This window comes from Diabrotica undecimpunctata, chromosome 1 (assembly GCF_040954645.1).
Source record: "Diabrotica undecimpunctata isolate CICGRU chromosome 1, icDiaUnde3, whole genome shotgun sequence".
Taxonomy (NCBI): Eukaryota; Metazoa; Arthropoda; class Insecta; order Coleoptera; family Chrysomelidae; genus Diabrotica; species Diabrotica undecimpunctata.
Window position 1 is genome coordinate 122,440,756 of NC_092803.1, and position 27,942 is coordinate 122,468,697.

At 31.4% G+C, this 27,942-nt stretch overlaps 1 protein-coding gene across 1 annotated transcript; it reads left to right on the forward strand.

Moving 5' to 3' along the window:
• LOC140431382 (uncharacterized) lies at positions 1-27,942 on the forward strand. Its single transcript, XM_072519322.1, has 2 exons — positions 1-824; positions 24,003-27,942. Exons 1-2 carry the CDS (start codon positions 593-595, stop codon positions 24,893-24,895), a joined length of 1,125 nt encoding a protein of 374 aa, XP_072375423.1. The 5' UTR covers positions 1-592; the 3' UTR covers positions 24,896-27,942.

Consider the following 27,942-nt stretch of genomic DNA (forward strand, 5'->3'; position numbering starts at 1 on the left):
TGTATGGGTACTATTTAATCTTGTTTTAAAATAACAACTAGTAGTATCTAAAACATAATTTTCGCAATGAATGAATATTGGTGAAATTATTACAATATAGTCTTAAACTGATTTATACTTAAGATTTGTACATATTTCAATTAAAAATTTGAATCATAATAATTTTTCTAAAAAGATTAATTTATTAAAAGTTAAAATAATATTATTTTCTTTAAAAAAAATTATAAAACGCAAAAATTTAATCCTCTTCTACGACCACGCGGCATCTACATATAAAAATATCTAAAGTTGCATTTATTGCCCCACTCTTTCATATTTTAGAAGCAAACCGCTCCTTAGTGGTACCACGTGCAACACGTGCGTTCCACTCGACCCATTTTTCTTTATCTATGGCCCACTTTTTGCTACCATTCAAAAATAACAGTGAACAATTCTTCTATAAGTGTCTATATTCTTTGGTGCTATACCTCCGCCTCCTCCTATTGTCATTGATTGATTTACATGTGTTTCATGAATTGTTCATTTCATTTTTTTGATGTAAAATTATTATTGAAAGTTATTGAAATACATAAAATCAAGTGTACATAATCAAATGGAAGTAAAACAAGAAGTTAGCGGGGAAACGTGTAAGGTAGAAATAGAATATAATGACCCGGATGGTGCTCTTTTGGAAGGCTTTAAATGTGAAATTAAGGAGGAATCCAACAGGCAAAGTGCAAATGACACATATGAGTGTTTAGACTTAAAGGAACATCCTATAAATGCTAAAATAGAACATGGGAATAAACTTAACCAATTTGAAGGAATCCAAAAAAACGAAAAAGGTTAGTAACAAGTCATCTCAAATTTAGAAGTAGTAAAAATAGGAATAACTTTTTTTATCGGTATTAGTATAGTAAGACGGTACGATGTCTACGGAGATGAAATTTAAATCAATGAATTCTGCTTCACGTACTGACGATTGTACAATGGATTTTATTCTCTGGAAAACGTTTTTTTATGTAATTTCCATTTAAAATATGTCTTAGCCATCGCCATTGTTTACCATGAAACAACAAGAAATGACAACTGAACCGAAAGGTCGTGGCATATTATATCGTGCACGTTCTTTTTTGCAGCACATAGCGTTTAGTTTCCGAAAAATATAATTTAAATGGTTTTAAATATGCTCACTGTCCGGGACATAGGTCGTAACCGGTTGGTAAGGATAATGTGCATTAGATGTCCGTCGTTCTCCCCTTGTTGTTTATTTAGGAACTTGTTTGATTTTGATATAGAGTATTTAAAAAAATAATTTTCGAGGCTATTTTGTCATTTATGCATGTGTTTTTATTGCTTTGTGACAATTATTCACGGAAGTGATAAACAAGTAGGACTTTTTAACCTATTAATTATTATTAAATTCCTATTAAAAACAGCCTCGAAAATTATTTTTTTTAAATACTCTGTATCAAAATCAAACAAAGACCTAAATAAACAACAAGGGGAAAACGACGGGTATCTAATTAACATTATCCTTACAAACCGGTTACGACTCGTAACGCAGCCGTCGGCATCAGTAAAATATTGTGTTCGAATATACTGAACAAGTGTCTGAAACGCAATGTTCCGGACAGTGTGCGTTGTTCATATTTAAAACCATTTAAATTATATTTTTCGGAAACGATATGTGCTGGAAACGCAACGTGCACGATAATAGGCCACGACCTTTACGGTCAAGAAGGGTAATCGTAACCAGTGTTGCCATAGTTATACAAAACATGTTTTCTTATGAAAAATAAAAATTTTAATTTTTAATTATATAACATTTTATTCATACTTACTTTTAACAGAAAATTTCTGTTTTTTTTATCAGGGTTAAGTTAGATTAAAATTTTGGTATTTGTTTACATTAGTGGGGGTCCCTAAAAATGCGAATTTTTGTTGGACTTAGCCTGAAAAATAGAAAAAAGGCAAAATTTTCATGTTTACGTCTACGGAAACATACAAAAAGTGAAAAAATGTAACAAAAATTGAAAAAAAAATCATAAAAAGTATAGGAAATCAAAAAATAACAAGAGAAAAATGTTATCAAAAGACGAAACAGCCTTAGTAGTTACATAAAATTTATAAATCAATTGTAAATACCAATTATTTTCCCCGTTAAATTATCCAAAAATATAAAATATTGTAAAATGGCCAAAATTCATTTATTTGGAAAAATAAGTCAAGCGCGTTTGCGCACAATATACAATATTCTGCGAAGGTTCAATGTTGCCACATATATATTTGTTTTTTCGGAGTAAATATATTGAATTTAAATTTTAGTAAGAGACTCCATATGACTTAATATTGTTTTTTTTTGCAGAGTAAATATATTGAATTTAAGTTTTAATAAGAGTATACTACATATGAGTTAATATTGTTTTTTTGCGGAGTAAATATATTAAATTTTTAAGTTCTAATAAAAGTGTACCACATATGACTTAATATTGCTTTTTGTGGAGTAAATATATTGAAATTAAGTTTTAAACACTGTTGTCAGGTTGCAGAATTAGTGTTTTTGTAAAAATCATTATTGACTATTAAATAACAAAATAAAACCTAATCTAAACTAATCCAATCACATCTAAAACTTTAAATTAAAAAAGAAGTTAATAACTAATGCATCCAACAAAATACAACATAAAATGAAATACTCATCAGTTTAATGGCAACGGCATGGGAAAACGGAAATTGGACTCATTAGTATTTTTGCAAACTCGTTATCAGTATAGTATATTAAGTAAGTATAAGATTAAAAGATTGGGACAATTAAGATTTCCAAATATTTGAATAAAGCTTTTGAAATATTTGTTACTAATATTTTATTCCTATATTATTTGTTTGACATTACAAGTTATGTACTCCTGTCAGGTCAGCTAAATATTTAAAACTGTTGATGTTGCCAGGGTAACTTTAAAACACGCGTTTTTGAAAGTTGAATTTAAACACGCTACGGCGTACTTTAAATAAGCAAAATGGGGTACCAATAAAAAAAAATTAAAACCTAATCTTAATTAATATAATCACATCTAACTATGTAAATTAATAAAGAAGTTAATAACTAATGCATCCAACTAAATACAACATAAAACGAAATAAACTATAATCTATATGTAATAACATAAGTGAATAACAAATGAAATACAGTTATACGAATCCCTTAGAAACAGAAAACGGAAATGATACTCATTATCATTATTCCTTTATTATTGTACTTGAGACGCTTGAGAAATAATATTTTCACAATAAACAAAATATTTAAAAAGTGTGGCAACATTGGATCAAGAAATATGTACTACGCACACGCACATCATTGACAGCAGCTGTAATGGCGGCGGCATCTTGAAATCTATGTCAAAATATCAGTTTTTTAAATGCGAAATACAGAAAAACTATAGCTCAGTGTAAAAAAATGTATAGATTGAAAAGTGAATAAAAAATAAAACATAATCCACTGTCCAAATTTCAGACTAATCCGACTATCCTCAATAATGTAAGTAATTACCAAAATTTTTCAAATAATAAAAATTGTGAGCTTCCCAGTCTGATTTTAAGTTAGGTTGGGTTAAATTGTTTTCCATTTTTTAAATATAATGTAACCTCGGAAACCTTTTTGGATGGTGCTAGAAAGGTCACCAATGGAGACACTGCGGACGACAGCCAGATGGTTGGTGGAGAGCGAGTCGTGGGTTCGAAACTAGCTTTTGGAACCGTGAATGGGTCAAACGGACGAAATAAGTAAAGATAGGACAGGATAAGATAATATATTAGAAAAGATACAGAAATAAACAAAAAGATAGATGGGTAAAATTACCAAAGATAAGATAGAAAAAGATGATAAAAAAGATTCTAACAGCGCAACCCGTGGGAATGAGAAGATGGGGTAGACCAAAGCTGAGGTGGATGGACGTGGTAACACAAGATGCCGAGAAGATCGGAGTCGTCAACTGGAAAATGCAAGCGAGGGACAGAATAGAATGGCGTAGAAAGCTTGAGAAGGTCGAGGCCCTCTAAGGGCTGTAGCACCAAGATGATGATGATGATGATGAAGATAGAAAAAGGGCGCCACTTAACTTTTTGGGGTTAAAGGGGAAAATTAAGAAACCTTAGGAACGAAAAAGAGATAAGGAAAGATATTTAGGGTCTGAGACCAAATCCAATGAAAGATATCAATAGTTAATTATTAAATAAATTTGGTCAACACACTACATAAACAAATAATAAATATATTAGGTGGACTCCGTTCACCTACTTACCTACGGAACTTAATCAGCCTGATCTTTCTTCTGGTCGAAGGTATAATAATTATTTAATATAATAAACAAACATTTAGAGGTATTGTTATATCAGGAAACTTATTAGGAGTCGAGAAATAAAATTCATTGATAAAACAACACCACTATGATATAGGCAGCTGAATGTATACACATGCACCAAAAAAAAAGCACCATCAATTATTAAATGGTGGAATACATATAACAATACACAGTATTATAATTAGGAAATACCTTTACAAATACAATAATATAATAAAATCATGCAAAGTTTAAATTATTAGCGAAGAGAGCCTGATAGTATTTAAAAGTATTCAACTAAAGCTGATATAAATCTCTCTTTGCTGTTTATGGGCTTATCTCGAGATAACTGGTTAAACATGTATAACATTTATAGCAAATAACAAAATGATTAAATTTAAATTCTTAAGAGTACAAAAAGGTTTCAAGAATTCTGTATTATAAAAATTAAACCAACCCGCACTTGTTTTCAAGATTATTATCTGTATCGCACTGTTGTTTAATGATTAACTGAGAATTGAATGTTCCTAATTTAGAAGTTCTTAATAGCTGATTGAACGTTCGTATTAAAATATGGTTGAGTTTACCGAAAGTACAAGCTGAATATAGCCGCAAATGTCAAAAATATTTCGGTTTGGCAGTGTTGGCATGTTTTTATAGTGCATATGTTGTATGTTTCAAATATAAAGAGATAAAGCTTTTAAAAAGTACATTTTGATTATACTCTTTTATGAATTCTGCTATTTTTAATTTATATGAAGCAATAACGAGTAAATATTTGTCTCTTTCGAGATTAGTTGTAAACATCTGTTGTAACCTGGCAACTGCTGATTTGACGATTGCCAAATCTATCCCATAATCTATCAAAGGGTAATTGCTAAAAAAATGTCTAATAATTAACTGCAATTAATCTACAAAGAAACAAATATTTACTCATTGTTGTTTTATATAAATCAAAAATTACAGAATTCATAACATAATATAAACAAAATGTACTTTTCGAAAGCTTTATCTTTTTATATTTGAAGCATACAGCATCTATATTATAAAAACATGCCAATACTGCTATACCAAAATTTGTTGTTCCATGTTTGACATTTGCGGCTATAATCAGCTTGTACTTTCGGTAAACTCAACCTAAAAAATTAATTGTTCCTTGATTGAATGCTAACTCAGTAGTTAACCTTAACTACAGGAGAAGAAATAGTAGACGGAGATTCGCCCAGATAGTTGAAGATAATATGATTATGGTAACTTCCGATAAACCTTGATGACTGCTGCACTCTTCACTGAAGCTAATTACTTTACTTGTATTAAACACTGAAGTTAATTAATTTAAAGGTAGTTTATACTAATCTTTAATCTAATATGGTATTAGATTAAGAAACTGAAACAGTTAAGTGTATACACACTTAAAGAAAATATTCACAGAGACGGTAAGATAACACAGAGCCGGTAATATAAGCAAGCGTCTTTACTCAAAGATCACCCTGCCAGAAGTAATCTTCTTCCTCTCCAAATTTACCAAACTACCCAAAAAAAGGTGGCATATCCCCCACTTAAAAATGACAGGCCAGCCTGTACCTATTTCTAAGAAGATAAAAGGTCAGAACGAATATCGAAAATAACGGTAACTTTCTAGTTAGGACGTGATGAAAGATAAATCCTTTTGGATTAAGTTCTCTCAGAAAAATACTATAACGTGCCTTCAACGATATTTACCAAATTTATCAAAAAGAACCCGCCTGACCGGAAAGAATTAACCGTGGATTAACCAACCCGGCGTCTTTTGATAAGTACGACCTATCGGTACGTGAGTATCGGTACGGTTAATATATATTGTGGGATTGTCAGAGTAATTTATGTATGTATTATACGTATAGTATTTCAATAAATCAATACTATGGGATTTCCAGACATACTTAACCGTTAGGTTAAGAATCTAGGTATTCTCTTGAAATCAATACAACATACTCGACATTAATCATTTCCTTAATGAAATTTCTTTATGGCTGCGTTTCCATGTACACGATAAAAGATAATTTCATATGAAAATATTTTGCATTAAAGTGTACTATAGATTTGCAATATTTTTGAAAAAATCTAAATTTGGTAATTGTGTTTGAGATATTGGTGGAAAATAGCGTTTAAGACCTACCTATTTCTTATTTGTTCGTCACCAACGGAAGCTATACTTAGAATGTGGTGGGTGTATACTAGTGTTGTGTCAATCGTTCATTTTACAAGGACAGAATCAATCAGTGACCGACTCTGAAAACGATCGAATCATTTCAATCGTTCGTTTATTTCAATACTTTTCCTTGCTGTTTAAAACAAATAACAAGTAACCGATTGATTGAGCTGAATCTACTGAAAACCGGTAGTATTGCTTAGCGTATTTCATGTTATGTGTATTCACCTTCATTGTCCTTCATATGTTTATGTTAGTGCGAGTAGGGCTTAGATTCTTAAGAAATATTCGAGAAACTAAATTTATTATGTTTTTGTTTTTAGGTTCTTAGTGTAACTCAGAAATAATTATAAATCTGTATGGAAATATGTGCTGAATCCAAATATAAATATTTATTATCATTGTGTAAATTTTAATTTTGCGATATTTTTTGATTTTATCTACCTAATATCTATTAACAACACAAGCGGAAGCAATCGCTTGGGCCCTATAGAATATTTTTCAACTCCAATACTCCCGGTCTGTAGCTAAGTCGCTGCCTTGCACGCAATTCTTAATTCAATAGGTAGTATTTTAATTTTTCAATCATTCAAACGAATGAAATCGTTCAGCCGCATGGCATATATCGTTCTTCGTCGCAAATGAGGAAAGACCGAAGACCGTAAGTAATGAGATTATTGGCTGTGCGATTTTGTTTTGGTTCGATCTCGATCGGCGGTCTATCAATAGATTTTTGTCACCGCACGATCGGATCGTTATGAACTAGCGGGATTCGGTCGTTCAATACTTTGAAGTGATTGAATCAAAACGAACGAATCAATCGCGATTGATACAATACAATGTATACTAAGATTTACTGAAAGTTTTGCGTTGTGCTTAAATAAAGGTAGTGCAGAAGAATTTATTATTAAACATGATGTGATAAAAAGACGAAATGGTGTGTCGATGCGCCAACGAGTTGCGAATTAACGCCGAAAGTAGGTTTAGGTGTAATAAACTTGGACTAAGAAGACACAAAAATATACCCAAAAGCTGTGGATTTACTCTATCGGCAAAGAAACGCTTACCTTTTTGAAAGCGTGTAAACTACCGGTAAAGAAAATATTTATGTTGGTGGCAACTTTATTATATTTAAAGTCACCTAGGCAAGAATTCGTAAATGATGAGTTCGGGATTTCTTCTAAGTCGATGGTTGACTGGTACTCGTTTGGCAGAGAAGTTTTTCAGGATTATATGAGACACTGTCAAAATTGGGGGCCCTGGTTATTAACATTGCATTCACCTGTTTATTAAGGTAAGTAATTTCAATTAAATTTTTAGATTTTTTAAAGGTTAAAAGTGGCAACAATGTCGAATGTACAATATATTTAATTTCTTGCGCATGTCCGCCATATTGTTTTGAAATTTTAAGAGTCTTGATTATTTTAAACAATATTACGTATTTTCCACAATTTAATAGTAAAATTCAGTGATATTTATTATGTTTTAATTACTTAGTTACTTTTTTTTATTAAGACATAAATATACTTTTCTTTGATTTTTACGTAATTTTTTTTTGGTTAGTAATAATTTTTTCTGTATTTTTTGGGCACTTTTACTAGTTTCCAGTAAAGAAACTATTATATGGAGCTGAGACTTGGACATTAAAAAAATGCAATTTAAAAAGAATCGAGGCTTTCGAACTCTGGTTATACCGCAGAGTATTAAAAATATCATGGACTGATAGAATTACAAATAAAGAAGTACTGGAGAGAGTTGGTAAAGAAACAGAACTAATCACCACTATACAAACCAGAAAACTGGAATACCTAGGCCACGTGAGGGGACCAAAATATGAAATTTTGAGACTCATCATACAGGGAAAGATTCAAGGAAGATCTGTTGGCAGAAGGCAGAACTCATGGTTGAAGAATCTACGTGATTGGTATCAATGCAGATTGATTGATTTGTTTAGAGCAGCAAGTTCAAAAACAAAAATAGCCATTATGATTGCCAACCACTCTAAGAAGAAGTAAAGAAAACATTAAAATTTGAGATTTTTTCACTTTTTCGCTTAAGTCCAAAAAATTGGGCATTTTTGAGGCGTACCGTCTTCTTCTTCTTCTTCTTGATGTGCCTATCCGTTACGAATGTTGGCGATCATCATGACAATCTTTATCTTATCTGCAGCAGTGCGGGAAAGCTGCACATATGTTGTATTGACCCAGATTCTGAGGTTCTTTAACCAAGATGTTCTTCTTCCTGGACCTCGTTTTCCAAATATTTTTCCTTGCAGGATGGCTTGAAGGAGAGCATATCTGGATTCATTTCGCATAATATGCCCGAAGAACTGTAAATTTCGAGATTTGATGGTGGTCAGTACCTCTCGGTTCTTATTCATTCTTCTGAGGACCTCCTCATTTGTGACTCAGTCAGTCTACGGGATCGTAATCATTCTCCGATATAGCCACATCTCAAATGCTTTCAGTTTTCTGCACATATCTTCGTTTAAAGTCCACGATTCAACACCATAAAAAAGAACAGAGAAGATGTAGCATCGCAGCATTCTTACTTTTGTATCAAGAGAGAGGTTGTGACTCTTGAAGAAGGCCCCCATCCGATTGAAGGTGGATCTAGCTTTTCCGATGCGTGCTCTAATCTCCTGGTTGTTGGTCCATTCTTCATTTATTATGGTGCCGAGGTAGTTGTAGTGTGTTACTCTTTCTACAGGGGATTGGTTGACGTTCTGTTATCCTTTTCTTGCTTATTATTATCAGCTTTGTCTTCTTAACGTTTATATTCAGTCCATATTGTTGACTGTAATATGTGATTTTTTTCATAAGAACTTGTAGGTCCTCTAAGTTTTCCGCAAATGTTATGGTGTCATCTGCATATCTGATGTTGTTTAGCCGGTAACCATTTAGTAGAATACCTTTTTCAGTTTCGTACCATCTTACTAAATAATTATCTTTTTATTTATTAGCTTATATATATATATATATATATATATATATATATATATATTATATATATATATATATATATATATATATATATATATATATATATATTGTGATGATTGGTGTTTAAAGAAAATAATTTATAAATTATATACTAGATAATATTAGATATAAAAAAGTATTTGGTTATTTTAAGAAGTTATATACTAGAGAATTTAATAAAAATTATTTATGTGAGGGCATTTTTAAGAAATTAGCAGATAATAATTGTAAAAAGTTGTATTTTAGTAATTATAATGTGGTAGATATATTTAAGTGAGCCATGTGACTAGGCAACCAACTATACATATGTGAGTGACAGACAGATATACTTACTCTCCAAGTGACATTTTAAATAATTAGGAATATAAAGTGGGGTTATAATAATAATGTTAGTTTAAAATGTTTAATTTATATATATTTACTGATTTAAGTGTTTATTCTGATCTGAAAAGCCTAAATGTCAACAAAATTATCAATAGAAAATTAACGAATTCTCCAGAATGCAGAATTTGACCTTTGTTTACGGTCGAACATTCTCGAAAGAATGGGTATGTCTGTGGATCGAACATATACTTTTTTCGAGAACATCCATATAGAAGAAATAGAACAAATCGAACATGATTTCTTACCAGATGGTTCTGGAACATCCAAAAAGATATAAATACCCGGTGATTTGGATTCAGGAGTCAGTCAGTCAGGCAGTTTAGTAAGAAATATGAAAGTTAGTTGGAGTCAGTCAATCAGTTACAAATAGTCCAATTGTTTAATATAGTGAGTTAAATGAAGATTAAAAATTATGCATATATTTTAATGCACATTTATAATTATACACAAATAATTATTGAAGATTAAAAAAGTATATTAGAAGAATATTGGATGGATATTGGAAGAAATTAAAATTATATTATGATTGGAGATTAGTATAAATCAACTTAATAATAATTGGATATTGGTATATTGAAAAGAAGAATAAATATAAATGCTGTTTGCTGGTTTGCTTGGTGGTTTATAAATGCTGGTGAAGAAAAATATATCTTAAATTGGTAGAAGCTGATAATTGGAAAAAGTAATTTCACAAAAACAAGGATAACCGAAGCACGAAGACATTCAGTGGTGATTAGAATCTATATAGTGGAAAACAGTTCATTTAGGCATTCAGTGAAAGAAAGGTACAAAATTTTGTTAATATAATTTAGTTAGTGTCATAACAATTTCAATTTTAAAGATAGTTTGTTTAAATTTTACATTGGCTAGGTTAGATATGTATGTGTGTTTCATAGTAGTTATAATAAAGATAATTTAAAAAAGTACTTACAAACTAATTCTTTGAGAACCGCGATAAAAACCCTATATATTATATTATTAAAAATACTTATTGCTCATCATTCACAAACAACACATCATAACAATATATATATATATATATATATATATATATATATATATATATATATATATATATATATATATATATATACTTCATCTAATTTACTTACCGTTGCACGTCATCCGCGTCATAGTCCGTGAGGTCACACGATACCAACACGAAATATTTAGACGGTAGGTGTGTTCCTTTTTCGAATCACTACGAATTCGTAGAATACGTACGAATACGTATAATTCAAAATAGGATTTATGAACATTCCATTTCTGTTCGCAATTCCGATTCAATTTCAGCTTTCGGTCAACACCATCTTCATACAGGTCAAAAAATTGATTTTGAAAACTCCAGAACCATAGCCCCCATCCGCTTTTATAAACCAAGAATTATCCGAGAAGCCATAGAAATAGAAAAAAGACCAAATTGCTTTAATAAAAGAGATGACGCCATACGGTTACCTTCTACATGGAGACCTCTCATAAACAAAATATCGCCCCCTCCATCCTCGAATCAAAATCCGACTGTCGGAAATGTTCGCGCCAACTCTCGCGCCAATCCCCACCCTAACCCCCACCTAGGCCACGTCACCATCGACGGTATAAATGAACCGTCCCCTGGCCCCAGTCGTAGTAGTGAACTAGTGAGTGAACTAGAAGTGACTAGTGAGTGTAGTAGTGTCTGAAGTCTCGGGAGACTGAGACCTCGGAAGGCCTGAAGAAGACATCAGAGAGGATGTCGAAAGCTCGGCAAAATGGATATCGACGCGGTTCAACCCGGAAGACCGGTGAGTTTAATATTAATTTTGATAATAGTATTAATCTTAGCTCTAAGATATATATATATATATATATATATATATATATATATATATATATATATATATATATATATATATATATATATATATATATATATATATATATATAATATATATATATATAATATATATATATATATATATATATATATATATATATATACAAGGGTAGCGGGTAGGAACTCCCTTGGACAGTCCTACCAGGGAAAGTAAATCAGTCCCTGCCCTCCGCAGATTCCATGAGTTTCCTGATCCGGGAAACTAGTACCTGCTTAGGGTCCCTTGTCCAGGGTCACGGATGAAGACCACAACGATATCCACGGCGGAGAAGAACATCTTGGGTACGGTGTGTTTGGCGGAAGTGGCACCCCCGATTTTAGGGTTAGTATAAAATTAAATGTAGCGTCTGATCCAGAGTGGACGGCTACAAACAGCGTCTGACCTAGAATGGCCGGCTGATAACTAACTCATCAACCCGCCTGGCAAGCGTGGTGTTTTAACTGTCATTGCCCCCCTCCCCCCACTTTTATCATGACGAATAATAAAACCAAAGAAAATGGTCCCCAGGTGGGTAAGAAAATTTCTGAATCCCACGTCTCAAAGGTCTGCTTCACGGTATCTGGGGGAGGCAATAATTCGCTTTTGATAGATAAAAACAAAAACCCACTAACACGAGCACAACATAAATCAAAAAAATCCGTCAACCTGTCAAGAGGGACATACAATATTAGATCAATGTCCACGGATGAAAAAGTACATGAACTGGAAGAAGAATTAACAAACATAAAATGGGATATCATAGGCCTATCAGAAACTCGACGAAAAGAAGAAAACCGAATACAGCTAAAATCCGGTAATCTACTGTATTATAAAGGAAATGAAAAGAATATTAAATTTGGAGTAGGATTTATAATAAATAAAGCTATAAGTAAGCATGTCCAAATTATCAAAGGTATATCAGATTGTGTCGCCTATGTCATACTTAAAATAAGAAGAACATCAATTAAAATTATCCAAGTATATGCCCCCACGACAGCTTATGATGACGAAGATATCGAACTATTTTATGAAGATATATCAAAGGCTATGGAAGAACATAAAAATCGTCTTACACTAGTAATTGGAGATTTCAATGCCAAACTGGAAACAAATGCCAACGAAAATGGATATGAATCAGCCCTAATGGATCCACAAAAAATGAGATTGACTACATACTGTCCACGGAACGATATATAATTAAAGATGTAACAGTTCCTAACAGATTCACAACAGGTAGCGATCACAGGATGGTCAGAGCAAAAATTAGTATTGACGGTAACTATGAAATGAAAAGAAAAATAATTAGAAACTGGGATCTAGTAGATAGAAACAAACTAGGACAATATTAAGAGATATGCAAAGACCTATTAAAAGAACAACTTACCCAAAAATTAGACAGTGATGATAAAGATATAGACGAAATAGACAACATATTTACAGCAACGATGATTACATCAGGAAAAGAAATAGCAAAAAAGGATCTAAAAAAGAACAACTATATATCAACAGAAACAAAGAAGCTTATAAATAGATAGATAGATATAAATAGATAAAAGAAGGAAGCTGAACGAAGAAGGCAAAAGGAAATCTATAGAATATGTAGAAATCAAGAAAACAATAACCAACTTAAGGCTAAAATAAAAAATGTCAACTCAGAGCTACAGCCAGAAATAAGCAAATCAGAAATAAAGAAGGCATTGAAAGAAATGAAGAACAACAAATCGCCTGGAAAAGATGGAATAACTGCAGAGATGCTGAAATATGGTGGAAAAGTGGTAATTAAATAAAGTAACGATGATTGAGGTAGTTTTAGTTGATAAGATATAATCGTGCTGTCAACTTATAAATAAATATATTTACATAAATTCGAACCGCTCGTTTTATTTAATCTCGTTACAATATTAAAAGAAAAAAGCATCCCAAACAACTGAAAGGAATCCGTATATATTAGAATTATCCGTATATAGAAATACCGTCCTATAACACTCCTCAATGTATATATAAACTAACAAAAATTTTCAAATTCGACAAAATTCGACGGATACCTACCAGTCGAAAGAACAAGCTGGTTTTAGAAAGAGATTCAGCACAAGTGACCATTTACTAAGTATGAAAATGCTTATAGAACGAGTAAATGAATACCACATTCCTCTATATATAGCGTTCATAGATTTCGAAACGGCTTTCGACTGTGTCGAACATTGGGCAGTGAATAGTTCTTTGATTAACAGCAGAATTGACCACAGATATACGGAACTAATAGCCAATATATATATATATATATATATATATATATATATATATATATATATATATATATATATATATATATATATATATATATATATATATAAGGAAGCCAAAACAACAATTAAAGTATATGAAAGAACAAAATCGGTACAAATAAATAGAGGCGTGAGACAGGGTGACACAATATCACCGAAACTTTTCAATCAGGCTCTGGAAGAAATTTTTAAAAGATTAGAATGGGAAGAAAAAGGTATAAAAATTTGCGGACACCGCTTGAACCATCTAAGGTACGCTGATGACATCGCATTGATAATCGATAAAAAAGAAGAATTATTTGAAATGATGAAAGAACTGGACGTAGAAGCTGGAAAGATAAGCCTTAATATGAACTACAGCAAGACCAAAATCTTAACAAATACAGATGAAGATATCTCAATGAGGATCGGACATGATGAAATAGAACAAATTCAGGATTATATATATCTGGGTCAAACTATAAAACTTAACAAAGAAAACCAAACAGCAGACATAAAAAGACGAGTTAGACTAGTGTTGCCAGGTGACATGAACCGTTTTGCGGTAGAGCGAACATGAAAAATACGGTAGAAAACGGTAGAAATACCATAAAGATCACAAGTTTGTTGTTTTTTTTTATATTATCTAATGCCAATGGTCTATTTAAATGCCTTTTTATAACAGTACGTTCATGTGTAAATAATTTTCACCAGAAAATACATACAAAATTTTTAAAAACATAATTTTTATTAAAAAATTAACCTTGTTGCGTTCTGCACATACGATGACCTCAATATAACAATTTTGGTCATCCTAAAGGGGGAGAGAAGATATTTTGTTCAATCTAGAACACGCTGGTTTCCCCCTTTTTAGATTGGGTATGTATATTAAAATAAAAGAAAAGAAATGAAACCAGTGGACTGTATAAAACTCTATTTTAAAAAGAGGTGAAATAAACCATAAATATACATAACCCAATATACCTACAATTATAAATAAAGAAGAATATAAACTTAAAAGAAGAAGAATATATGTAGTACAAACTTACACACAAAAAGAGAACCATAAACAAAACAAAACTGTCGATTGTATATATACCACGTTATAGATAGAAATAATATACAAAAAATAAAAAATATGAATATATATCGTCGGTCCAATGCCAAAGTCACGAATGTGCATATTTGATGTTTTGAGAAAAAGCCGTTTTAAACATTGGGGACATTGTTAAAAATAGAAATTTCAATTTACGAAACTAACGACTATTGAAAAATTACTTTTATACAGCATTAAATAATAACGGCTGAAAATTTTCTACATTTTTATTGTTTTTCCAAAAAATAATGCATATTCGTTGTTTTGGCCTTTCAAAATTTAAGACATACTGTGTTTCGTTAAAACAAATAAAACCATATTATTGATAAAATGAACTAGTTTTATTGAGAATATAAGTCAATATTATAAAAGTTTAGTTTTTGTTATCATCGGACTGAACAAAATAAAAAACAAACGTCAAAGTTTTCTAAGAAAAACAAAAATTCTTTCTCTATAGAAGAAAATTAAAATAAATGATAGTCGTATACTCTTTTTAAAAACTTAATAAAACAATAACATTTAATCTTCGTCACTATCGGATTCTTCACCAATATCGGGTTCCGGTAGATTGTCCCTCACCGTTTGATTTTTTTTAGAGAGCCGTAAAAATCATGGTAACCTCTTGGTATTGTCAAATCCTTTGAAAAACCCCAAAAACCCAAATTTTATCTGTCCTTCCATTTTGCCTCGCTGATGGGTAAGTAATTTTGATAGGCCTTTTGTAACTCTGCTCGTTTTGGGCGGCCTCGTGTTTTTTTGTAGTCCACTTCAATAAAATCATCGGCAAAGTTTACTTTGTAAAGAACTTTTATGACATTATTTTCTTTAATATATTGAAGACAGCAAAGCTTTCTCCAAGGAATTTCACCTAATTTGAAGAAATTATTATTTAAAAACCCTTTAAAATCTAAAAAGACATCAAACGTCAAAGACTTTACAACAGAGGGAGATGGTGTGATACGTGCATCTCTTATAAGTTGCGCCCAACCCTCGGGGGTATAAACGGGTACATATTTTGCTTTCTTCTCTATTTTTGAATGAATGGAATCACATTCCATTTCAGTGTGTCCCGTTTCAAGAAACTTATGATCGGAGAATATTAGGGAGAGAATTATTAAGTTATATTCGGAGAATATCTGGCGATATTTTTTAAATGATACAGTTTTGTCTTTGTTAGTGCTGCACAACTCCTTATACATCCTGTAAATTATTGATATATTAAGAGATGAGTCAAGGTATTTCTTGTACTCGATTTACGACAATAATGCGATTCTACCGCTGGAAAGGATAGAATGTGGTTTCGTATAAATTGTTCGACATCCTGGGGTAACTTGTTTGATGGTTGGTGTTTCCCGCGCTTATCTTTTTCTAAAACTCCATTGCGCTTGTTTATTGCACTTCGCATAAAGGCGTCTGTCACGTTTAATGTGGCCATGACAAATTCCCTACATACGGTAAGTTAATACCATCAACTGTAAGACTATAAACGTAGGTGTAATTTTTTCTTGAATTTTCGATTCCTCTTGTCGTGCGTTTCTTGTCTTTTTGTTCAATGTGATTAGACACAAATTGACGTTGATCGTTATTACAGGTGAAAATACGAAAATCATTATAAATTTTAATTCGGTTTTGCTCGGAAATTAAAGTTGCACATTTATGTTTTTGCTTATTTAGACAAGGTGCTGGCAAAAGAGGCCATGAAGGTACTTCGATTCCCCTTTAGCCAACGTTAGACTCTCCTTTAAGCCTTTTTATTTTCTTAACATTGTTCTTCCACAACTTCTCGTTTCTTTTTCTCTTCATAGATTCTTTTTTCGCCAGATTTTTAGGTGTTATGTCTGTTAGTATAGTTCTCTTATGGTCAGCAACACCTTCAATATCACTTTCCAATGAACTGTGTATGTCTGACGCAGGTGAAGGTTCATAGACATCTGAAGATGAATCAGACACAATCAAATCTTCTTGTAGTGTTTGTGGCGAAGCTGGGAGTAGATTGTTCGGATGGTTAACCAGAAGAGGTGTTGACATGTGCTGGTCAGATATATCGCCTGAAATAAAAATGAACTTTTGAATGCGTGTTTCTTCACATTCCCATTTTCATTTAAAAACGTTTTAATGTCCGTAAATTATGCAGACATGATTTTTAGACCAATTTATTCAGAATCAACATCGAAAATTGCTGACAAGTGCATACAGCTAAACAAAAGCCAGCCATAGCATAGCTTTTAGGTTTTTTATTTTTTTGCCGGCAATGACTGAAAAAACTTGTATAGGAGTAATAAGATTTTAATGTTTTCTTACCTGTGTATGTTTGTACATTTTGCATTACATGGTACTGAGGTACATCTGGATGCTCGATGGTGATTCTTAAAGGAACTTCGTTAAAATAGATTATCTGAAAACAGAAAAAAGAAAAATCATAACACAGGTATTTATATAAAAAATGTGTATGAACAAAGTTATGACAACTTAAAATATTAAAACTTACTAATCTACGAGCCACAAAAGAAGTTTGTATAAGTTGCATAGGTCCGGTCTTTTCACCTGCGTATAACTAGTTATCGGGGAGTTTTTTTGACAGATTACAGACACGCCGATCTGTCAGATAAACTTCCCAATATCTAGTTATCCGGAGGTAAAAGACTGGGCCTTATAAGAGTTACTATTACATATTTACTTACCTTGATCTTTTAATTCTCGGCACTTTTTCATTATTCTTGCTATCCTTGAGGTCATTTTTCAACAAGATCACTAAATTCACGAATACCTTGAAACTTAAATTATTCACACTGCCAATACAACGAATGTGGCACATTCGTTAATTTGGATCTTAAATAGTAAAATAACTTGCAACGTCAAAAGCACGAACGTGGTACATTCGTCTATTCGGTATGGCAGTAAATCTCCAACTGACGCTTTCGTGGAATGCGTTCCAGTTGAGGGGGGCAGAGGGGATAGATCAACTCTTTCGTGCTTCTGTCACCGTATACTATGAATATAATTACAGACGCTGATAACATAAAGCGGAAATGGGCAATTTGGCACATTCGCGGTTTTGGAATTGGACCGACGATATGTCATATAAAAACAAATTATTAAACTCAATGCAAAAGTATACTCATAATACACATTATGAGTTAATATTAGGTAATAAAATACACAACACTGTGATATATATACAAAAGAATAGTGAAATTATTATAATATGAAAAATATACAAATCTACATAAAGGTAATGAAATGTTCTCGATCAAGTTCAATCGCGATCGCGGCACAACTGATAAAAAGTTCGAAGCAAATATGACATCTATATATCAAGTAAACGTACTTGATATATGCAGCAACATAGATTAATGGTGTATTGTTCCTTACCCAATGAGAAGATGGCACTCCGGCCACCGCAAAAAAATATGTCTTCACCGACGAATAACAGGAACCACAAAATTTCTAATTTCAACTTTTCTGCATCAAACCGACTTCCTCGGTCAAAGGACCGCTGGCAAGTGTCGTAAGGTACTCTTAACCCAAACGCACACACATGTGTGTGGTTTGAGAGATAAAATTCGACTCTGATTGTGTAGATGCATCGCTTATCTCCAATACACATCTGTTTCATTTTGCAGATTGCCTGTCTCGTAGCATGTAGTTTTTAACCCAGATGCACCCTTATACATGAAATCTTGATATACGGGGAGAATCAAAACTACCATAAAGTCTTAATATTTAATAAATGTTTATTAACAGTTGCGAAACTGCAACAAACCTAAATAAACTTCAAAAACATTAACTAAAATCAAAACTAAACCTAAAAAATATGGTAAAACAAAACACAACACTGAATTATAAAAAAATCAACCATTACATCTCGTCAATATCCGAGTTCTGCTCGTAAATGTTTTTATTAAGAAGTTTTCGCATATCATTTTCTACCTTAAAATATAGCAACTTCCGTCGGAGTCAACTATTCTCTTGCTATTAATGCTATGTAGTAGTGCCTCAAAGTATTTGTGTTTAATTTATTTCTTTGCTTATTTTTTAATCTATTTACAACCGAAAATTTTTTTTCTACATTTGCACTCGAATGCGGTAACATTAAAAATAAGTAAGGATAAATTGCGGAACGTATTTAGTCCACTACCATAATTCATTTCACTTACTTGACTCCAAAATGCTAATATATCATTAGATTCAGGCAACTCAGTGTTTCGTAAAAGTCTCCACTCATTATCTAATGATTGAAGATCGCCCTGATTTATCAATTATCCCAATATTGCCCAATTTTGGTGAAATATGTGCAATTGAATTATTTTTTCTACTTTGCACCAAATTAGGATTTATGAACTGCAAATCTTCCAAGATGTTATTGAAGTTATACTTCTATACGCGCGCTCCACGTTGGAAATTTGTATGGGAGTGAATCTGTGAGATCATTACATATGTAAGATAATGAGTAAGAGAGAGACAGAAGAAGAATTTTCTCTCTCTTCCTCTCTCGAATATACAAATGTTCCTTTTGTATATATAATTTAATATTATATATACATATTATATAAAGATATATATATATATATATATATATATATATATATATATATATATACATATTATAATATACATATAATAAAATATTTATTAATATTATTATTTATGTGATATGTTTTGTATTATTTATTAAATGTTCATAATTATGTTAGTCTTTTGTATTTCAAAATAATAATCTCAATAAATCACTGTATGATCCAGAACTGTCAATTTTGAAATCCGTATCTGTCATGTCCTCGGTAGTATAGTAGTCAGTATCCCCGCCTGTCACGCGGGAGACCGGGGTTCGATTCCCAGTCGGGTAGGACTTTTTATTAATATTATTGCGTTATTGTCATTTTTAAATACTTATGGATATTGCATTTTAATTTGTATTGTATTATTATATGGAATTATGTTGCACTGTATTGTAGTGTATTTTTTTATGTATATTATTGTCATTTTTAAATACTTATGAATATTGAAGTTTAATTTGTATTGTATTAATAACAAAATAAACAATGAATTTTACTGCAAAGTATGTGTAAAAAAATTTTTGCATTCAACTCCTTTCATACATATATGAAAAGAAAAATATACATTTTCATCAAAATATTGATTTAATCCTTCATTGTTAGTAAGTTGTTATTAATTCTGTTTCTCTTTCTGCTATGTCTTACCCATAGAATTACATATGTAATGATTGTGCATATTGACTCCCAAATAAATTTGCAACGGCGAATGCGTATATAGAAGTGTAACTTCCACCGGCAGTCCCACTGGACTTGGACTGCCACACCCGTTTTTTTTTATGGGAAACCTTTTTAATACTTGGTCCAGACCCTGTATATAAAATTCTAAGCACTTTACCTTTACAAATTCTAAATCATTTTTATTTACACTAGACGTAGAAATGTCAGAACCAAAATACATCTTCTGAATGGGTAACATATTTCTGGGATTTTTATAATCTATATCCAATACTGCGGTTTTGTCAATGATGTCTCTTTTTATAAAACAGTCCAAAAGAGTTTTTATGAGAGATTTGACATTTGCATATAGGTAATTAATTTGAGGTGACTCAGGACTTTTACTTTTTCCAAGTCAGCTTTTAAATTTACTTTCATCTTCCCATGAGATTTTATATACCTGGGAATATTTTCTTTTTTTCACAACTTTGGCACTAGTATACTGCTATCACTGTCAGACATTATTAAGTATTAAATATATCTACACTTAATATAATTTACCCACGCCACAGAGCACTTGAATATGTGCAATAAGTAACTTTATAATATAATACTGAATTATCGTCGTCTCGTTACAAGTCAGGCACCACGTAGGATTCAGGGATTTAACGTTCCAACGTCTCATATTCTTTAAAAAAATATTAAAATTAGAAACAAAAAATCTCAAAAAGATAATCACCAATTAAATTATGTTTTGTCAAATGCTTTAAATTAAAAAATGCGGTAGAATAAGGTGTTAAAACGGTAGAGCGGTAGATCGAGGTGGAAAACGGTAGATCTACCGTAAAAACGGTAGACCTGGCAGCACTGGCCGCATGGGCGGCATTTGGCAAACTAAGCTACATTCTTAAAAACAAAAGATATCCACAGCATCTTAAAACCAAAGTATACAATCAATGCGTACTCCCTGTTCTAACTTATGGTTCCCAAACGTGGACATTTACAAAAGCAAACATGGACAAAATCATAAAAACCCAAAAAACAATGGAAAGACAAATGTTGTACATAAGACTAATGGATAAAAAGAGAAACGAGTGGATAAGAGAGAAAAAAAGTGAAGGATGTTATACAAGAAGTTGCAAAATTGAAATGCAGATTTTCCGGACACAATATAAGACAAAAAGAAGACCGATGGAACAAAATTCTTATAAGTTGGAGACCGTGGTAATATAAACGAAGCAGAAGAAGGCCCCACATGAGATGGGCAGATGATATCAAGAAGCACGTGGGCTCTAGGTGGATGACTGTAGCGACAGACAGAGAAGAATGGAAAATAATTGGGGAGGCCTATGTCCAAAGATGGACCGAAGAAGGCTAATTAGATATATATATATATATATATATATATATATATATATATATATATATATATATATATATATATATATATATATATATATATATATATATACAGTGATGAGTGCCTTAAGAACCGGCAAAATAACGCAAAAGATAGAAAACATAACACGTTGTGAAATAAAAAGAGATGAAAGTAGTAGAGGTGGGAAATTATCGATAGAAACCTCTAATTTACATTAAATTACATTAGGACCATCGATAGTTTCCCACCTTTAGATGTTAGCTTATGAGCTATTTAGTTGACTCAGTCATAATATTACAAGTATGACGTCGAATATTTACATTTTTTAAATTTCGCATAAAGTAAAAACTGATTGAAGGCAATAAAGTAAATGTAAGTAAACAGTTTAATTAGTAGTAATTTGATAATTAATTCTGTGTTGACGAATACAGAATAACAAGCTATGATAATTCTGTATTGAGAAGAGTGTATGCGACGTCTCAAATCATAGTTTATTATTGATCAATACTTTAATGTTGGATAAAAATACTCCTACTTAAACTGTTTTTACTTACATTACGTGGTACGTATAACCATAGTATAAAAAAGAAACTGTTTTGTAGTTAAACTGTGGTATAACTATGACTGAAGTCAACCAGCTCATAAGCTAACGTCTAAAGGTGGGAAATTTTCGATAATTCTAATGTAATGTAAAGTAAATTATAGGTTAATATCGATAATTTCTCACCTCTACTACTTTCATCTCTTTTTATTTCACAACGTATTATGTTTTCTATCTTTTGCGTTATTTTGAGGGTCTTAAGGCACTCATCCCTGTATATATTCGGAAACTTTCGTTTTTGCTTTAAGTTTAACTCACTTATTTTTTTATAATATCGTTAATTTGAGTTTCCCCAGTCCCGTATTTTTCTGACAACTTTTCGCGAACTTAAACGATACTTTTCAATTTCTGCGAATATATTTATTTTGCCCTTTAGCGACAAACGTTTCCTGTTTTAGGAAACAAATATCTTAAACAAAAAATATCTGATACAATGATTATCAAAATTTTGTTCTACGTACGTGAACCTTCAAAAATTAAAGTTATATACTATATAATTTAAAATTTCAAATCAAAATTGTTGTTCTATATCTCCTGATAAATATTTCTATCTTTTCTGAAGCAATTAAAAAAAAACTTTGTTGATAAAGGAAAAACTGACGAATGGTAAAAAAAACTCTCTGATGATGAGTTGTCCAAATCCTTGTTCCTTGTAGCCTACACTATCTATTCTTAGCAGTTCCCTAGGTAATCAGCAATCTTACAACAAATTATTGCGAGCCTCTCGTCTTCAATGATCTCCTTCAGATGCACGTATCGTTCAAAAGATGCTAGCCTCTTCTCCTCTCGATAAACTGAATCTCTCGTTTCGGCCTGAACAGTGACTCTTGGAGTATATAAGTAGAAAAGTATGACTTACAATATTTTACTGGATCAGCTTCCGTCAGGATACACTTAGTCCACGAAAACTCACAAACATTCACTTCTAATGCTTACCATCACTTGGGAACCGCCAAAGAACAACGACTGTTCGCTTTGCACCCTTGGAAAACAACTGATTCTATTTTCTCCCTCAAAAATCCAGCTAAACTCTAATTCCTACATAGCCATCTACCTCTTTTTCAATATCCTTCAATCAGAGTTCCTCATACTTCCCACCATCTCTCATTTAGATGACAAACAACAATTTTTCCTACAATTATAAATTTTCTACAAACTATTAACATGCTAATCGGTTTCTACAAATTCTTAAGAACTAACGGAGAAATATAATTTCTAAATTCTACCCTATTGTCTTTATTCACTGTACAAGTCCATTTGGAAAACCCGGTCGTATTGTTCAATTCACTACGTTCACTCAAATATATTTTACAAAGAAAATAATTTATGCATATCTTAAATTTTGTTTACTACAGGTAATCTAAAGATAATGGACTTTCGTTTCTTTGAAATATCTTTTTAATATTATTTTTAATTTTTACATAGCATAACAACTCTCCAGGATATCTTGAAAATCTATTTAGATGGTCTATTTAGTAATTTTAATTTTATCTTTGGCGGATAAAATGAATCATAACAATATATATATATATATATATATATATATATATATATATATATATATATATATATATATATATATATATATATATTCTATTCTTGAGTACACTTCATATGTCTCGCAATTTATTAATCTTTAATTTGATTATCACATTTCTGTTTTTATACACATTTTCCGTTGTACTCAATTATGTAGTATATTATAATCAGTTTTATTTTTAGATTATCTCCAAGAGAACAAAATGGAAATTATGGAGGTACTAACTGAACATTCATCTCACCCAGGAAATTACATGAATCCACAAGCTGAAGGACAAACATTAACTAAAAATATGAAAGTGGTAACTGGAAAAAGAACTTACAAGTGTGAAATTTGTTTTAAGCAGTTTTCTCGAATGAATATTTTGAAAGATCATTTAAGGGTGCACACTGGAGAAAAACCTTACAAGTGTGAAATTTGTTTTAAGCAGTTTTCTCGAATGAGTATTTTGAAAGATCATTTAAGGGTGCACACTGGAGAAAAACCTTACAAGTGTGAAATTTGTTTTAAGCAGTTTTCTCGAATGAATATGTTGAAAGTTCATTTTAGGGCGCACACTGGAGAAAAACCTTACGAGTGTGAAATTTGTTTGAAGCAGTTTTCTCGAATGAATATTTTGAAAAATCATTCAAAGGTGCACACTGGAGAAAAACCTTACAAGTGTGAAATTTGTTTTAAGCAGTATGCTCGGAAAAGTCATTTAAATGAACACATAAATGTCCATACTAACAAAAAAGCTTACAAGTGTGAAATTTGTTTTAAGCAATTTATTCAACCTAGTAATTTAAAAGCACATTTGAGAGTGCACACTGGAGAAAAACCTCACAAGTGTGAAATTTGTTTTAAGCGGTTTACTACAGCAAGCCACTTAAAATTACATTTGAGAGTGCACACTGGAGAACTGTACAAGTGTGAAATTTGTTCCAAACATTTTTCTCAAAAATCTTCTATAAAAATCCATTTAAGATCACACACTGGAGAAACACCTTACAAATGTGATATTTGTTTTAAACAGTTTGCTCGAACAGGTTTATTAAAAAAACATTTGAGAATGCACGCTGGAGAAAAACTTTAAGAATGTAGAATTTGTTTGAAACAGTTGGTATTTAATTGTCAAGTTTATTTTAAGCAGTTTACTACAGCCGACTACTTGAAAAACCATATGAAATTGCACACTGAAGCTTAAAAGTATGAAATTTCGCAAATCTTATTTGAAAACACATATTAGAATCGCATACTGTAAAAAATCTGAATGTAAGAAATTTGCTTTTATAGGGATTTTCCTTCAGTGAAATGTATCTAATTATCTCATGTGCGCCTAATAATTCTTTCCATTCGGGTTGCGCAGCGTATACCATAAGAGGTATAGAAAAAATACGGCGACTATTATGCAAGGTCTGGTGTAACGGTAAACTTTTACTCTATTAAATTTAAAAAAATGTTTTTTTGTATAAATTATGTAAAAATGTGTATAACCAAAGATTTGTTTATTTGGTTATCATAACCAAGAATTCCATCAAGCACCATTAATCATCCAAAATTATTTTTCTTTGAGGAGACGTAGAAAAGAACGAGCACAAACCAGATAAATTAGAAAAAATATCCTAGTCAGCTTATTGCTAGAACATTGTTTAAATAGGACTAGTTAGACAATCCTTATGGAACAAAAGTTTGACTTTCAATCTGCCGTCATCTGGCGGCCTCTAGTCAAAAATTTTAAAAACTATTAACAGAAATTTAATTTTCTGCAGTATTCTACTCGAGTATATTTTTAGCTGTCTGTTAACTTATGCAAACCTGTACATGGATGCCAGATCGTGAAGAAAATATAAGACTTAAATAAAATGCTTATTGTTATTATCGTTGTATGCGTCTTGTGAAAGATAATTTAACTATTTCGAGCGAATATTTCAAATTGTTTTTATACTTTGAGACTTGCTAAATCTAAATCGGTCAGTAACCTATTTAAACGAAGTAGGTAAATGCTGCCTTTTTTTAAATTTTTATTAGTTTACTGGAATTTAATTTGGTTATATGATTTGTTAGAAAAGGATTAAATATTTAATTGAAATAGACTCGATTGCTATCGTCTTAGAACACTCATGCGGAGTCTAGAAGTCTAGACTTAAGTTTTATCATTGTTTAAAAAAGAAAATCTTTTTAAACAATGATTTTATGTATGTTTTGAGGAAATTAAATTTTCAATCTTTTAATCTTTAAAATGACGTTTGAAAATATACTAAATTTATGGATATGATTTTTTGATAATGGTTTTGAAACAAATAAACAGATCGATATGCAACAAGAGGCAACACATATTTAGGGACAAATTAATCTATGTGTTAGGATAAAAGGAATAATAATTAAGAAAACTTTAATAAATAGTACCCTTTATTTTATTTATTTATTTATTTTTTAATATAAAGACTATTTTTGTATTTCTGTTTACATAAATGAGAATGTTTTTTTCAATTAACTCGCCCGATCTGAACTATTTATTAATAAAATAATTTAAAATTACAAAGTAATATATATATTGCAAAAATTAAATTCGCATTATTTTAATAGTTATATAATACTTATCAAAATTGTAATATCTACACATAGACAATATTAACAAAATAATAATTCAAGGTAAAAAAACAAAACAAAATTGTTTACATTAATAGTTATAGAAATTAATTGTAACATTGTTTTCATTAACTAAAATAAGCAATGTATGAGTTGGATATATGTATGAACCAACAATACTAGTTTAAAAATATTAGATCGATATTTAACTACAATGGTATCAAGTCCAATAAACGTTATGCTAGCAAAGTGTTCAAGAAAAACTGCAGCAGAAAACTGAGTTTGTGGCTTTGGTGCAGTTTGTACAGATTTTGTCCTAATCTTAACCAGTCTCTTTGTTAGTGCTGTTATGCGAGTTTTCAGAAGATTAATCCGTATTCGAGATGCATGTAATCTCCTTTGAAGTGTGTGACAATTATGAAATCTTTTTTTCTTGATCAATGGTAATAACGGCATATCTATAAGCTTATCAACAAAATCGTCAACTTCAGAATTATCACTGTGCGAAGCAGTATTGGCACTGAAATGAAATCGTAGGCTTCCACGGCCAGAGTCAGAATTATAGTTTATTCGTCTTCCGGGTTTGGACCGTGTCATTTGTGAGTGACCCAAAAGTGGGTTCATCTCGACGTTTCGCTACAATTGTATGTAGCTTCTTCAGGAGAACAAAAAAGAGAAAGAAAACAAAAGACAGGAAGATGGGTAGTTAGCAACGGTAACTCAGTTACTCAACGCAACCAGAGGCGAATACTAACTACCAAGATGGGCATTTGGTCACAGTAACTCAACTACTTAACGCAGCCAGAGGTGAAAACCAAATGCCAGGACAGGGATTCACGTCCAACAGCTCAGAACACTAACGCGTCGAGAGGCGGGGAGTGAATCCGACGATTACTCCGCTACCGCTCTATTTATAGTCGCGGTGACCTGTCGTATCGGCACACTCCGTGGCGCGAACGTCAAGAAGCGCGCGCTGGCCAATCATGTGGCTGCATCGTGGTAGCGGGACCGGACGGCGGCTCTAGACTGAGATCTTTGGAATCTCAGTTTAGATATATACATATATATATATATATATATATATATATATATATATATATATATATATATATATATAGATCAATAATAATGCAATAAATGATAAAAAAGATGTCAAAAATTTGAACAAAATATAATTTAACTTAATTTAAAAACACATAAAAAGACAATCTCAGAACGCCTATGATGTTAAAATAACTGATTGTTTAAACGATAAACTAACATCAATAAACAACACATTAGATTTAAAATACATTTTACATGCAGTGACTTAGTGGGTATGTCCTATATTTTTAATATTATTTTAATTGTGACGTCTACTTGTTAGTACCGAATTTTTACATGCTTGGCAAGTCAAAAGTTTAACTTTTAAACCGTATTATGTCTGTCATAAAATGTTTTTTTAGTCAATATTACTTCTTGAAAAAGTCATGTTCCTGCCGAAACGTCGAAAAAATATATGAAAATGTCTTAGTATCAAATCAAAATTTTTTTTATGAACCTAAGCCCAAG

Bases quoted from the DNA above. Each gene is read 5' to 3' on its own strand.
- LOC140431382 (XM_072519322.1), top strand. From the start codon at position 593: ATGGAAGTAAAACAAGAAGTTAGCGGGGAAACGTGTAAGGTAGAAATA. The intron at 825-24,002 runs GTTAGTAACAAG...TTTTATTTTTAG, and splicing joins AATCCAAAAAAACGAAAAAG to ATTATCTCCAAGAGAACAAA.